The sequence below is a fragment of the Tursiops truncatus genome, chromosome 14 (genome assembly GCF_011762595.2).
Source record: "Tursiops truncatus isolate mTurTru1 chromosome 14, mTurTru1.mat.Y, whole genome shotgun sequence".
NCBI classification, from domain to species: Eukaryota; Metazoa; Chordata; class Mammalia; order Artiodactyla; family Delphinidae; genus Tursiops; species Tursiops truncatus.
The window spans coordinates 620,061-634,746 of record NC_047047.1 but is presented as its reverse complement, the minus strand read 5'-3'; the positions used below and the strand labels follow the sequence as shown (position 1 = coordinate 634,746).

General features: G+C 51.3%; 1 protein-coding gene across 3 annotated transcripts in view; it reads left to right on the top strand.

The window, feature by feature from the left end:
* The window catches only part of LIMS1 (LIM zinc finger domain containing 1), a 94,296-nt gene that overhangs the window by 44,666 nt on the left and 34,944 nt on the right, over positions 1-14,686 (top strand). The window contains exon 1 of one of the 3 annotated variants that reach the window (XM_004317751.4): positions 5,722-5,881. The exons of the other annotated variants lie outside the window; for them this stretch is intronic. Within the exon in view, the coding sequence (XP_004317799.1) occupies positions 5,775-5,881 (107 nt within the window). The 5' untranslated portion in view covers positions 5,722-5,774. Of the gene's footprint in view, positions 1-5,721; positions 5,882-14,686 lie in introns of those variants that run through there. 3 annotated transcript variants of the gene reach the window in all.

Sequence of the window (14,686 nt, the reverse complement as noted above, 5' to 3'; positions counted from 1 at the left end):
CTCCAGCTCTGGGGGATCAGACCCGAGGTTCTGTCTCGGGAGGCATTCCCTGCGTCCCTGCCATCCTCTGCCATCCTCGCAGCAGCCTTGTCTCCTGTGACTTGACACATTTTCAGCTCCCTATTTATTTGTGGGTTAGATGGCTGGCAAGGTGTCCCCCCAGACAGAAAGCTTCAAGATGAGACTTCACGCAGAACCTGGGGGTGTTTTGATGCCCTGGTGAAATGGTTTGGAAGTGGAAGTTGACAGTAGTAACTGGGGCATTGAAACCAGGCTGGGGCTGCGCAGGTGCTGTGGTCATGCTCACGACACCCTGGAATTCCGGGGAGAAGAGCCATGGCCTCAGGAGCTCAGAGCCGCTGCCGGTAACTCTGCCGTCCAGGGATTCTTGCTCCGGGACCTTCGCCTGTTGGTTTTGTCACAGGAATGTTTAGTGTGGAAATGTGCTCAGCAGGTCCACGCCTGCTGCGGGGTGGACGGGTGGCACGAGTGGAAACAGTGTGTGGAGCGACTTTGTACAGAAGGTGACAGCAAAGCCCATTTGAAGTCAAATCATGTGAAAATCTGGATTTTCAGCAAAGCTCTCTTTTGTGAACATACAACCACTAGAACCCCTTCAGAGAATTAAGTCACCCTATTTACAGAAGTTTAGCTTCATGTGCAGTCTTCTGAAACCATGTTGACGGTGTCACATGGGGTCGCACTTGCCCGTGGATGGAGGCCGGGGCCCCGCTGACTCTGCACTGTCTCTCCCCGTGGCCTCGGCGTCTCCGCGGCTCGTGTATCAGGCGGGTAGTCAGGGTCCCTTCCTGGGGTTTTATGTGCAGCTCAGCTCTTGGCTGTGGAGCAGGTGGCCGGGGAGAGGGCCGAGGCGGGGGTCAGGCCCGAGCGTGTGAAGCCAGCCTCAGGCCCCGTCTGGGTCCGGGGCGGGAGCCTGACCTGCGGGGAGGGGTGAGCGCGCCAGGAGCCTGCCAGCCTCGGGCCCTCCCCTGCCGTGGGCGCTTGCTGAAATTTTAATCTGCAGAAAAGACCGTTCAGATCATCGGATTCGACCGCTCTGTTTCTGAAGGGAAAGATTGAGGCCTTCGGGAGTGATGTGACTCGTGTGTCTGCCTGCCCGCCGGCCGCAGCCGGGATGTTGCCCACGTGGACCCACCAGCCGGGTGACCCCGGGCTCCCTCTGCACTCTCGCACCAGCTTGTCCCCCCCTCAGCCCCGTAGAAAGATTGGTGGGGTGGGAGGGTGACCTGCAGTTTTGTTTTAAATCCTTTTGAAGGACACAGGAAAGCTTGCTTGTTGCGGCGCGGCTTTGGGAATGTTCTGTGATTGTCTCGCAGAAGACGGTGGGTGACCCATGTCGATTCTCTGTGTTTCTGGCGGCTGACCTGTCGGGTGTCAGACTTCGGCCGAGGCTCCCCCGCCTGCTCGGCGAGAGGAGGGTCGAGGGGATGTTCAGAGGGGCTCACAGACGGGCCAGGGACCGTGTCTTTGGTGATTTTTTCTGATGCTTCTGGACGGTGGATTCTGCCCTCTCACGCTCTGCTCTGGTCGACGTGAACTTGAACCTGCACCCGAGAATCGCCGAGGTCCGAGCCCTCGTGTGACACCCGGGACATGCCTGGGGGCCCGTGTGGAGGACGCGGGGCTGGAAGTGAGAGTTTTGGAGACGGGAGCATGGAAGGAGGGAGGACGGTGCTCTGCTTTATCAGAGAAGCTTTACTTCCCCTGGAGGGGATTATTCATAGGATAAAATTTAAACTAAAAAGGATTCATTTCCATTAAGTGCAGAGTGGTTGCAAAACAAAATTCTTCTCTTACCGCGTGTGTACAAGGAAATTAATGGCCTGGAAACTTACAGCTGCTGGACCGTCTGCAGGCCTGAGGCCCTTGGTCTGGAAGGTCTGCTGACGGGGCCAGCAGCCAGCTGGGCCCCGAAGCCAGGGTGCAGCCCTCAGTTCTGCCGGGAAGGAGCCGTCAGCGCAGGAACGCTGGGGACGGGTCTTAGAGGCTTGACGCCTAATTAGGTTTCTTTACCCGCCAGAGCCTGAAGCGGGTACTGGGACCAAGTACACTGAGAACTGGACTGAGTCAGGTAGAGGGTGGCTTCTTAGTTCTTATCCCCAGTGGAAAGTGTTCATCCTGGTGGAAGGTGTTGCTCAGCCACAAATGTGCAGCATCTGAGTTTTTGCAGCCTCACAGGAAAGCACAGGTTTCCTAAACCGTGGAATGGATGTGCCTTTTAAGAGTCTCATTTAGGTAATGTCGAGTGTTAAACGCACAGACGAAACAAAGCACAACCAGTTTCAGAGCTCTGGAGCGTTCATCTGAAACGCAGCATCATCATGAAGTGGCGAGGCTCTCAAAATCAACCGGTCGAACAACTAAACCAGAGAACGTACTGAGCAAACGCACACTCTACCACGTACCTGGCCTTGTAAGACGCAGCGATACAGTAGCTACACGGCTGCCCTGGGAGGGCTGTTATCTGGGGGGGGGCGGGGGGGATGGAGACCCTGGTGATAGTGAGTGAAGGGTCTCCAAAGCCCTTCTGTGAGAGGGACCCCTGCGCTGAGTCCAGAGGCAGGACTCGGGGCCAGGACGCCCCATCTGTCCTGGGACCACACTCAGCACGGGGATCAGCCGTCGGGTCACCCCAGGGTCTTCCAGGACCCGCGAGTGACCGGTTTACATTTGGAAAAAACTCCTGGAAATTTGGAGGGTAGAGTAGAGGCGGGTGAGGCCAGAGGCAGAGAGATGACTGGGAGGTGGAGAGAAATGGGCGGGGTGGGTACAACAGGGGCTCTTCTGTACCAGCGTCTGGCCCGCAGTTGAGGTCAGGGTCCCGCCCTGGGGCAGAGGCGTCTGTGCAGGTCGGAAGGTGAGTCCACCTGCCAGTGCCCTGAGATGGGGGCAGTGTTGTGCTCGCATGCATTTCTGAGACTCACTGACCTTTGCTCGGATTCACAGAAGGTCGGTGACCGCCTCCCCGCTACACTTCGAAAGGTAAAGGGCGGGGTCAGAGGTCAGCCTGCAGAGCGAGGCCGGTGTGATGCTCCCTGGGGCTTCCTGCTTAGTCATTTCGACCAAGAGCACAAGCCTACTGCAGAAGGGAGTGCCTGCCGAGCTGACGGCACATTTCGCTGTGAGTCGGAGCTCAGCGGGGGCAGTGGGCAGACAGGTTTGCAGAGCCGCCACCCCGCGGTGCCCCCTCGACACGTTCTGTGAACCTTTGTTCATTGACAGCCGCTGGGCTCTAAGGGAGGCAGCACTGCCCTTCGGAGTCCGTTTTTGCCGCGAAATGGACGTCCCTGTATGGACACCCACGTGGGCCCCCCTCAAATGCTAAGACGGTCGTTTGAAATTCAGAGCTCATTTAAAATAGGCCTGATCTACAATCCAGGCTCAACTGATAACTTTCTACGGGAGGGCGTGAAAGGAGGGAACTACGGGGATGGGGACATGGGGCCTCTCCCGGCGTCAGGTCGCCTGCCTGCCGCGTCCCAGGGCTGTGCCCTCTGTCCCTCTCTCCCCCCACGCAGATGCACAGAAACCATTGTTTGGGGGTGTCATCCGGCTGCAGCCTGAGCCATTGTGTGGTAGGGAGTTGTTCCCTCCCAGAAATGGGCGCCCCTCCCTGGCTGCGTGTGGCGGGGAGGGAAGGGTACCACTGTCTCCCACTGTCTGTGTTGTCCGTGAAATGGCAGTGGTTAAAGGCCTTTGCCCAAAGCCCCAGGATTTAATTTTATGCAGTTGTGACAAGCATGGATCTACTGAAGTTTGTATGTGTCAGCACGGCCATTTTAAAAGTCTGCAGGCAAGAATTGCTTCAGTTTGTTTTACATAACTTTTCTTCCCCCTGTTCACATCCTTTTAACTTTAGACTCATAAAATACAGGATTCGTCCTACACGGTAGTGTTTCCTGTCTTGTCAACTTTACTAGTTTCCAAGCCTCTTCCCTTGTCAGCGGGCTGCATTACTCTATTGCAAGTTCTCTTTAAAAATCAAGCTCTCTTATGTTCATTTTCCTGTGGAAACAAGTCCTTTTCAACGTTGAGGCTTCTGTGTTTGCAGTGGCTACAATTAGTTTGTATTTTATTCCTCAGGCATCTATTCTGTTTTGATGCCTACAGTTAAAAAAAAAAAAAGATTGGTGCTTGTTTCTCTGCGTTTTTCACCTGTCATGACAAAAAATGTGAGAATTAGGCGCTTTAAGGAATCCTAATTTTATATTTTTCTATTACTGTAAACTTCAAACTTTTCTGTGTTTTATGTCTCAGTAGGATCCTAGAGCTTTGTTCAAAAGGTATATGTAAACCTTCTAAATTTTTCCTATTTATTTTTGAATGTGCAGGGTATTCCAAGTCCAGCAGGTATATAGCAGTGGTTACAGAGAAGCTGTCTTCTGCTGCTCTGCCCCACCCCCAGGCACCCAATGTTACCAGTTTTCTGTGTATCCTTCCAGAGGGAGGAAGAGATACATTTGTCCCTCGATTTTTTGGGGTAATGTTTTGTCACTAATTACATCAGTGTGGTAACAAAATTACTAATTTTCCCCCTGCATTTTCTTTAAAAACATATGTTACACTTCGATGGTGACTGTAAAAAGTTGTTTCCACTGGGGCGGGCGTGGGCAGGTGGGGACCAGGGCTGCAGCCCTAAAGGAGCCGGGGCCGCAGTCCTGAGTGAAGGGGTGAGATGCAGAGCCCCCTTCCTTGGGGTCCTGAATATTTGAATTTATAATATGGATCCTTCTAGAGAGGGGAATGTATTAACTCTTTAACTCTTGGTGTGAAAAGAACTTTCAGACCCATTTCTCTGCGCTCTCGTCCTGGAGGGGATTCTGGGAGAAAGATGCTGACACGCAGAGAAACTGCCGGCACCGCAAAGCCAAGCTGTTGGCTGAGAGCAGGCCCGCGCTCGCGCCGGCGGGGACTCGTCCTGAGAGGGGCTGAGTCAGACCCGCCTGCTGCCGCGCGGCCGTCCTGCGGGGTCCGGGGACAAGGACGTGCCCCTATGATCTGTACCCCACGCTGCAGACACCCACCCACACCCCACACCCCACACCCCAGGAACCAGACCCTCCCTCCTGAGGCTGTGGCCGCTGGGATCAAACACGCAGGGACAGTAGTAGGCGGACAGTGTGCGCATCTCCCGCGAGGGGACCCGTCTCGGTGGGCGGCTTTGGGTGTAGAGAATCGCGGGACGGGGGATGGCAGAAAAAACCACCTCCCTTTCAGTTATGAATTTTTGAGTAACACTTAATGGGGGAGGAAAAAGACACTTCCTTCCTTTCTGAAGAGGATTTAGAGCACCGTGGAGAGAGCGGAGCCGGCGTGCTGCCCTTCAGAACTGCTTTTCCGTTTGAAGGAAAGCGTCCCAACGAGCTCATGATGCCCAGGCACTTCTTGAAACCGACGGCTGCGTGTGAAGTGTTGGTGGATTTCCTGGCCCAGAGAACAGGGCAGGACCCTTCTTGAGTCACGACCTTTCTGGAGCGTTTTAGCCCGGTTTTGATGCAGAACGATGCTGGAACGGCCCACGCAGGAGCCGGTGCGATTGCTCAGGGCAGCCGGACTCTGCTTGGCGGTAGCACGTGAGCACCAGGCCCTCCCAGGTGCCGGCGCGGAGATACGGCCGCCCGCGGGAGGGTGTGTACCCGGCAAGCAGGAAGCGCGGCCGCCGGCGCCCCGGGCCAGGTGTGCGCGAGGCGGTCCCCAGCTCTGGCGACCGCCCGCCCTCCGGTGCCGGACTCCGAGGGTCGCGGTCCGGGAGCATGACGGCTTTACAGCTCAAAGAGCTCTCGCAGTCGGGGCTCTACCGCCGGAGGAGGGACCGGCCGGACAGCCTGCGGCTCCCAGGGCAGCAGGAGCAGGCGCTCAGGTGAGTGGAGCCCGGCGGGAGGGGGAGGGGCGCCTGGCAGCCTGAGCCCCGGCCCGGCCGGAGGGTGAGCGGCGAGGGGCGACGGGCTGAGCCCCTGGCGTCAGCTTCCCAGCGCTGCAGCCTCGCTACACCCCCAGGGCCGAGGATCGCGGAGGGACGGTTAGACCTGCCCGCCGCTGTCGGAAGGCACATCGCTTGGGCTTCTTAGGGCGCGTTTCAGAGGGACTTTTCTCTGCGTTTTGACGGTGAGGGTCGCGGGTGGTGTCTTGGGTGGGCGTCAGGGTGTTGTTCTTCGGTGTCGACATGGATTTCACAAAGGAGGGCAGAGCAACTTTTGAACGTAACCTGGGAGGGAGGGAGACCTTTCTAACTGAAAAGGTTAGGGGTTTCTGTTTCCACCGTTAATTGGCCTAAAACAACACGGTGTCAGTTTTGCTTACCGCTACTGAATTATCTTTAGGTTACAGGTTCTGAGCAGCCCCTGCGCGCTAAGCTGTTGCTTAAACTGCTGTGTTTGCCGCGAGGGGTGGGGCTCGGAGCTGACAGCAGGGACCCTTCTCCGCGCACGCGCGCTGGGTGGCACCTCAGTGCGTTTGCGGACACTTGATCCACGCGTTTGAAAGTTCCACTCAGGTGGTGAGAAGAATAGATACGTTTTATATATGTATATAGTATATAATAATTATATTCTCTCTATATATATATTTCACCTATAAATTCGCTTTTAGAGTTTATTTTAAATTCTTTAAACTTAACAGGAAACAGTTGACAAGGAAGCCCTTTAAACTTGTATTAACCTTGTGTACAGATTTACTGCAGGAGCCGTGCTTTGGGTGGGGTGTGTGTTCATTTGAAATTTTCTGACTCTGGCTGGTACTGATACTCACACTGTTAGAATGTATTCCCTACCACGTCGGGTGTCTCTTCGCTACAATTAGTGTATCAACTCTGAATTGACCGGATTAGACAGAAGTTTAAAGCTTCAGAGTTTGACGTGTAAATTTCAAGTATGAGGGTTAGTGAGAATTCTGAGTGCCCTCCTGCTTGACCAGATGGGCACGGGTGGACATGAGCCCTGAAACTGCCTCCGATCCGCTCTTGGTCCAAGAGTGGTTTTAATTTCAGATTCGGGGTCCTAAGGAATTTACTTTAAAAGAAATAAGATATGTAAAATGATGTTCAAGACCGCCAACTTTCACTTATTTTCAGACAGTGGCAGGAGTACCCATGAATGAGATTACCTGTTACGTCCGAGGGGCTGGTTATGTAGATAAGTCATAATGGCCTTTGAAACAACTAGGTTGTTTTGTTTTGTCTCGAGTTTAAATTACAGAAGGAAGAATCGTTCTTAAGGTGTATTGCTTGTTGCCTTGGGGTGAGGACACATTTTCCCACTTTTTCTGCTGTATTGTCCCCTGGTGATTAGAAGGGGCTTAGGCTGCTGCCATGTCTCTGTCCCCGGGTTCAGAGAAGTGACCATTTACTTATTTTAGGACTTCGAGCTCAGCCAGGAAAAGAACCTTCTATCGATTTAGAGAGGCAAGGTTTTCGCCTAGTTTTATAGGAAGCCTGTTGTTAGTATGAAATCGGGTTCCTCAGGTAATAGGAGCTGGAGGGGTGACTTTGAGGTTAGACACGCCCAGTTCAGGCCGCTGGGTCAGGCAGATAACCTTGATGGATTCAGGTGGCTCCTTTAAAAGGAGGATAAAAATCACTGCCGCTATTGAGTGTCGTTTATTATCTCATAAAACCCTCGCCACCAGCTTGATGGCAGGCGTTGTTATCCGGTGAAGGGTACTTCATGCATTACTCACTCGGCCACCATTCATCCATCTGCCGTGTGCCACGTCGAGGCTGGGCCGCGTTAAGACTCATGGCCGCCCCAGGGACACCAGCGTCTGGGCCCTGGAGGGTCACCTTCAGGTGTTCCTCCCAGGAGCTGTCGCTGGACTGAGCACCTGTGACATTGGGCACCTCGAAGTAGCACAAACCCGCTCCCACTCTGACCCCTCACTCACACACTGTTTTCTCAGCACGTTTATGGATTCTGGCAGAAAAACCATCAGAGACTAACAGGGCTGTGCTCACTGCCAGAAAACATGTTTAAGTTTAAATTGAAGACTGTGCTCTGAAACAGGACACAAGTGTTTAAAGACCACGTAAGAGTCAGTGAAGGACTTCCCTGGTGGTGAAGTGGTTAAGAATCCACCTGCCAATGCCGGGGACACAGCTTCAAGCCCTGGTCCGGGAAGATCCCACATGCCGCGGCGCAATTAAGCCCGTGCGCCACAGTTACTGAGCCTGCGCTCTAGAGCCCGCGAGCCACAACTACTGAGCCCGCGTGCCACAACTACTGAAGCCTGGGCGCCTAGAGCCCGTGCTCCGCAAGAAGAGAAGCCACCGCAATGAGAAGCCCGCGCACCGCAATGAAGAGTAGCCCCCACTCACCGCAATGAGAGAAAGCCCGCACGCAGCAACGAAGACCCAACGCAGCCAAAAAAATTAAAAATTAAAAAAGAGTTGGTGAAACTGCTTCTGGCTTCAAACTCCAAACTGTTTAGAACAGAACGCTGCCGGTATCGATTTTTATTTTGAAGTATCCAGTACAGCCTGAAACGTGCTCTCCTTGCTTTGCACAGCAGACCATCAGCCTCCACGCCTGAGGGCGGAGTCACGGCAAGCGGTTCATCTCGTTTATACTTTGTCACAACAGGACAAGGTTGTGTGATGGGAGCCTCTTAGTTCTAGAACGTGTCCTTCAGTGTGGCTGGAACCTGACGTGCCTGAGAGACCCCTGGACGTCACCTTCCTCCATGGAGGTGGACCTGAGGACTCTGCATGCAGGTAGCGTTGGTGCCACCTCCTCATTCGGGGACAGGACTTCTGACGTCCTGCTCTGCCCGTGGGTTCATTCAGTGAAGCTCTTCTCCCACCCCCTGGGCTCGGAAGCTGTTCCTCGTACCTTCCCGGGCATGAACCCTTCTTCCTGAAGTGCCTGATGCCTGAAAATACCATCCAAGATATACCCTTGTGCGTGTGTGTGCGTGTGTGTGTGTGTGTGTGTGTGTGTATTTACTCCTTAGCTATTCTCCCTCTTAAATTGTGCTGCACCCAAACACAGTGTTTTTTGAGGAAACCTGAATGAAAAACACACCTGTGCGACCCACAACCCCTCCCACCCACCCACCCCCGTTAAAAATTCTCAGAGTCACCTCGGCTCTGCCTCAGACACATGGGGTCTGTAACTAACTGGGGACATCTCAGAATCAAGTCTTTGCCAGCCGGCTCTGAAAGGAAGTTTAAAGAAGGACCAGGGGCTGGCGAATTATGACCCTTACGCCTGATCTTCCTGTTTCTCTGTGGCCCACGAGCTCAGGATGGATTTTATAGTTTTCAAATGGTTGGAAAAAATGAAAAGAATATTTCATGGCATAGGAAAATTACATGGAACTCAGTTTCCACAAATAAAGTTTTATTGACACACAGCAGACGTATTTGTACACGTGGTCTCTGGTGGGTTCTTGCCGTGGTGCCCGAGCTGAGCTGTGGCCACAAAGACGGGTCTGGCCTCCGGCTCTTTGCAGTCATCCCTTGGTCTCGAGCTCAGACCAAGGACCCTTAGGTCCTCCCCTCTTGTTCCTTTAGTTTTGCCCCCCTCCTCCCCTCCACCTGCATGAAACAAAGGTGGATCAGAAGAGGCGGCTGACGTTTGTGCCCCTCTGTGAAGTCCACTGGGAAGGACTCGCTTGTGCTGTGCTTTCCTACGCTTTTCCTGGTGGAGCTGGGTCACCAGGACCACAAAGGGGGTGCAGAGAGAAGTAACCTTTACTTTACGGTGGTTAAGTAAGGCTTTGGACCTCCTGTCCTTCTAGATCTGGGATGGCGTTGTGTTCCAGCCGCAGGATGCCTTTGCTTGGTTAAGAGTAGGAAACACGGATCAGGCCCCCATGCTGACTGAGCCCTTGCTGGGGGCCCGGCGCTGTGGTGAGAACTTCCGTGGTTCTGTTCTTAACTCAGTCCCGAAAGGGGGAGAAGGACCCAGCTCCCCGCCTTGGTTCAGCGTCCTGTCGGGCGGGAACTGGGCCGTCCCAGTGCGCGGGGTGGGCTGGGGGAGCGTTTCCTTCAAAGCTGTCTGCTGTTTGCTGATCATCAGGGGGACCCATCTTTTGACTGAAAAACCAGCGTTTGTATTTTAGTTTTAGAAACGTCATCTGTTAGACAGAGGGATAAAACTGCAGCTTGGCCATTTTGTCTGTCCTCATTTAACGGTTCAGCAAGAACACATTTAATCTTCCCGACAGTGAGCTCAACTGATAACAAGTATTTCTTCTCTTTGGTCCAGGGAGGTGTCAGCTGGCCAGTGTTGGTTTTTGAAAGGTGGTAGTGCCTTCTCGTATGTGTTTAAGGGTGTAATTCACACAAACACACACGCACGTGCGTGCGTGCGCAATGGAGTACTATCCAGCTGTGAAAAAGAAGGAAATCCTGCCGGTCCTGACAGCAAGGATGGGCTCTGACAGGGCCAAGTGAATGAGGCGGACAGGGAAAGACAGACAGCGTGTTCTCTGTCTTAAATGCAGAATCTAAAACCAGAGTGGAATGCGGGTCCAGGGGCAGAGAGTGGAGGCCTGGGGAGGGGCGGTTTAAGGCACAGACTTGCAAGTATAGGATGAACGAGCTCTGGAGGGAGGCCTGCCACGCGGCACGGTGACGGCAGTCAGCAGGGCTGCGCCACGTGGCGTGACGGAGGTGTCCCTGGTGCTCCGGGGTGATCATGCAGCAACACTAAGCATGTCAAACCAGCAGCCGTGCACCTCAGACTCCCACGTTACGTGTCCGGTGTTATCTCACTTTAATAACTGTGTGACACACAAGTGTTCCTGTTGGAATAGCGGGTTTTGCAGGCACCCGTTCCTCACCCTTCTCACCCCCACCCCTAAACTGGTCCAAGCCACAGGCCCCACCGTCCACCCCGGGGCCTGGTAGCCACCCCTGCCCAGGGTCTGCTCCTCCCTGAAGGAACGAAAGCACACTGGCTTCGAGGTGCCTCTTGTATTCCTGGTTAAACCCCTTTGACTCTGAGAGAGCAGGTTAAATTGACGTCCATCCCTCTGACGTCCCGCACAGAGGGCTGTATCTACCAAAGGATGGACCGTGACCTTCCGGTGCTCCTTCTTCAGTGGTTTTGGGAGGCTTATTTTCTGAAGGGGAGTGTTTTCCTCTCGGTCACCTAAAGTATTTCCATATAGTTGAGGGGGTATATGCTGAAAGTAAAAATAGTATTAATGCTTAAAATTAGTGTGTGTTAAAGGGATGGTTGATGGTCCTGTTCTGTGTCTCTGTGCTGCTCTGAGACCCTTGGCAGAGAACCTCGGCCTCAGCAGAGTCAATTTGTAAATTTGCTGTCACTCACATAAAGTTTTCTAAATGATTTAATTTAATGACAATTAAATGCCAAGATTTTAATCATTATAAATTGCTTTTCTGTTGGTTAAAAGGAAAACAAAACTTGATGTATCAGTTATAAATCACTTATAAAAACAAAAAAAATTACAATTGGCTAAAATGTTTGCTTTATATTACTTTAGAGAAATGCTATTAAAATGAAACAGTGCTATTTATTTTATATGTATTTACATATCTTGGAAACACAGCCACTTAATTGTGTATATGTGCGACCCAGTAGCCATTCTGTGATTAAAACAGACTTTAGACAAATATTCTCCTACATAAAATCTACTTTTAGAAACAATCATTAAATAAGTTAATTAATATGAATTATGAATTAATACGAAGCTGGTTGCAGCTTCTTAGAGCTGCTGTAACAAGGACCACACCCTGGGAGGCTTTGGACGGCAGAGATGTCTGTTCTCTCAGTTCTGGACACTCAGGGTCAGAAATCAGCGTGGCAGCTCTCCTCGTGCCTCTGATGTCAGCTGCAGGGCTGTGTGTCCAGCTTGTGGGGCATCACCCCACCCTGGCCTCTCTCATCACGTGGCTCTGTCTCCACATGGCGTCCTCCTCTGTGTGTGTGTCTCCTCTTGTAAGGACACCAGTCACATGGGAGTTGGGCCCACCTACTCCAGTGTGACCTCAGCTTGTGCCTTAATTACATCTGCAGAGACTCTACTTCCAATAAGGTCATGTTCACAGGTACCAGGGTCAGGACTTCAACACGTCTTTTGCAGTAGGAACCCTAACAATGGTGTCTGCATGATACACTGAAGCTTTCTTATTTAAAAAAAAAAAATTTTTTTAATTTACTTATTTATTTTATTTTTTGGCTGCATTGGGTCTTGGTTCCTGCGTGCGGGCTTTCTCTAGTTACGGCGAGCGGGGCCTATTCTTCGTTGCGGTGCACGGGCTTCTCATTGCGGTGGCATCTCTTGTTGCGGAGCACGGGCTCTAGGCGTGCGGGCTTCCGTAGTTGCAGCATGCGGGCTCAGTAGTTGTGGCTCGTGGGCTCTAGAGCGCAGGCTCAGTAGTTGTGGCGCACAGGCTTAGTTGCTCCGCGGCATGTGGGATCTTCCCGGACCAGGGCTTGAACCCGCGTCCCCTACACTGGCAGGCGGATTCTTAACCACTGCGCCACCAGGCAAGTCCCTCAACACGTCTTTTTAGGGGACAGAATCCCACCCACAGCAGTGGTTTTTTTGAAGGTTAAAGATCATTCCAGTGTGCAGTTTTTTAGAAACAGCTTTATTGAGGTGAAACGAATGGGCCTCAGTAGATGCACAGTTTAACGTGCAGCTTGGTCAGTGTTGACACGTTCACAAAGTCAAGGTCACGCGCGCCCTCCTCATCCTCAAGTCCCTGCCTGCCTTTGTAGCCCTCCCACGTGCCTAGGCAGCTGGTCGCTCTGGATGCTCTTGCATTTTCTGGAGTGGTGTATAAATAGAACCGTTCGGTCACATACCCTTTGTTTTCTTTAGGCTCCTTTAACTCAGCATTGTTATTTTAAGACTCGGCCATGGTGCAGGAGTCAGTATCATTCATTTTACTGCTGAGTCACCTTCCGCTTATGGATCTACTGCGTTTGTTGGTTCCCGGTTGAGTGGTACCCAGCCCTTGGCCGTTTCAGATGCAGCTGCGTGAACATTCGCATACAAGTCCTGTGCTTTCATTTCTCTTGGGTGGAATGGTGGGGCTGTTTGGTGGGCACACACTTAATATCTGGAGAAATGGCTAAGCGGTTTTCCGAAGAGGCTGTGCCATTCTGTGTTCCCACCAGCAGTGTTTGCAGTTCCATTTTATCCACATCCTCAGCCACACTTGGCACGGTGGATGTTTTCCAGTTTTAGCCTTTCGGGGGAGTGTACTGCTATCTACTTGTGGTTTTATTTGCATTTCCCTAATGACTCACGAGGCTGAGTATCATTTCTTGTGCTTATTTGCAATTCCTGTATCTCCTTTGGGAAATTTACCATTCAGGTCTTTGCCCAACTTTTACTGGGCTATTTCTTATAGTATTTAGTTGAAACGGTGCTTCGTATGTTCTAGATACAAGCCCTTTGTCAGCTACATATTTTGCAAGTGTGTCCTCCCAGTGTGTGGTTTGTCTTCTCATTTTTATAAATGTCTGTTGACAAGAAGCAAAAGGTTTTTTTTTTGACAGTTGATTGATCTTTTTCTTTATATAAAGTTTGTGCTTTTTGTGTCCTATTTAGGAAATCTTTCCCAAACCCACAGTGAATAAGATTATTAATAAATATGTTCCATATAAATGTAAAATCATTAATTATTTCTTTACACCAGCTTGGCCTCTCTTGCCCTTCACTGCTTTTCTGGCTGTGCTGAGTCCTCACAGGGATGCTGTGCAGTTCACAAGAAAGGAAAAGGGCCCTGGAGACCCGTGGTTGGTAATTCAGGAGTTGAGCCGGGGCTGTTCCCCGTGTGTCTTATGCTCTTAACTACACACTTAAGCCCCACTTAAGTTTTAGGGTAAGGTTTCGTACCTGGAAGGTCTGAATACACTTGATCGTATCTTAAAAGTTAAAAATTTACCAAGGGTGACCTCCTATGATGCCCGTTGAAACAAAAATGGAATTTTTCTGCCTCGTAGATAATGCATACATGTTTGCCAGAGAAACTATCTAGGTTAAGAAAGCTAAAACTATTATATTTTTGTGTCATAATGAATATATTACTTAAAATTAAAATTAAACATTATAAGAATGTCCAGCCTTTTATCTTACCTAAAACATTTGTCCTCCTGCCCCAGCATCAGGATGTGGGGGAACGGACAGTGTAGGAATTGACCAGGCATCAGGGCACAGAGGATGTTTGCTTATGTCTGAGCATGTCTGCTGCCAACTTTAGTTCTCAGTTCTAACAGACAGACAAAACTGGGACAAAACAGAAATTCTGCAGTGGTTTGGAAAATTTTGTTTCTTTCTTTCTTTGCCGCACCTTGCAGGATGCGGGATCTTGGTTTAGCTCCCCAACCGAGGATGGAACCCGAGCCCTCGGCAGTGAAAGCGCAGAGTGCTAACCACTGGACCGCCAGGAGTGATTAGGGCTCCGCGCTTTCACTGCCGAGAGCCCGGGTTCCATCCCTGGTCGGGGAACAATAAAAAAGAAAAGAAAAGAAAAAAAAATAAGCCTTTCTGGAAAATTTCAATAACATTTCCAGGTGCAAGGAAATACGTTCTTTGTTTCATGGTAAAAGCTAATGTCAGTCATCTTGGCAGTATTGGAGATAAACTGACGTTACGGGTATTTTAAACAACGAGGTTTTATAAAAGTATAGCCGATTTAAAAGATCAAAACTTTTCCTGGGTATGGAATCGTTCTTTGTGTGGCAGT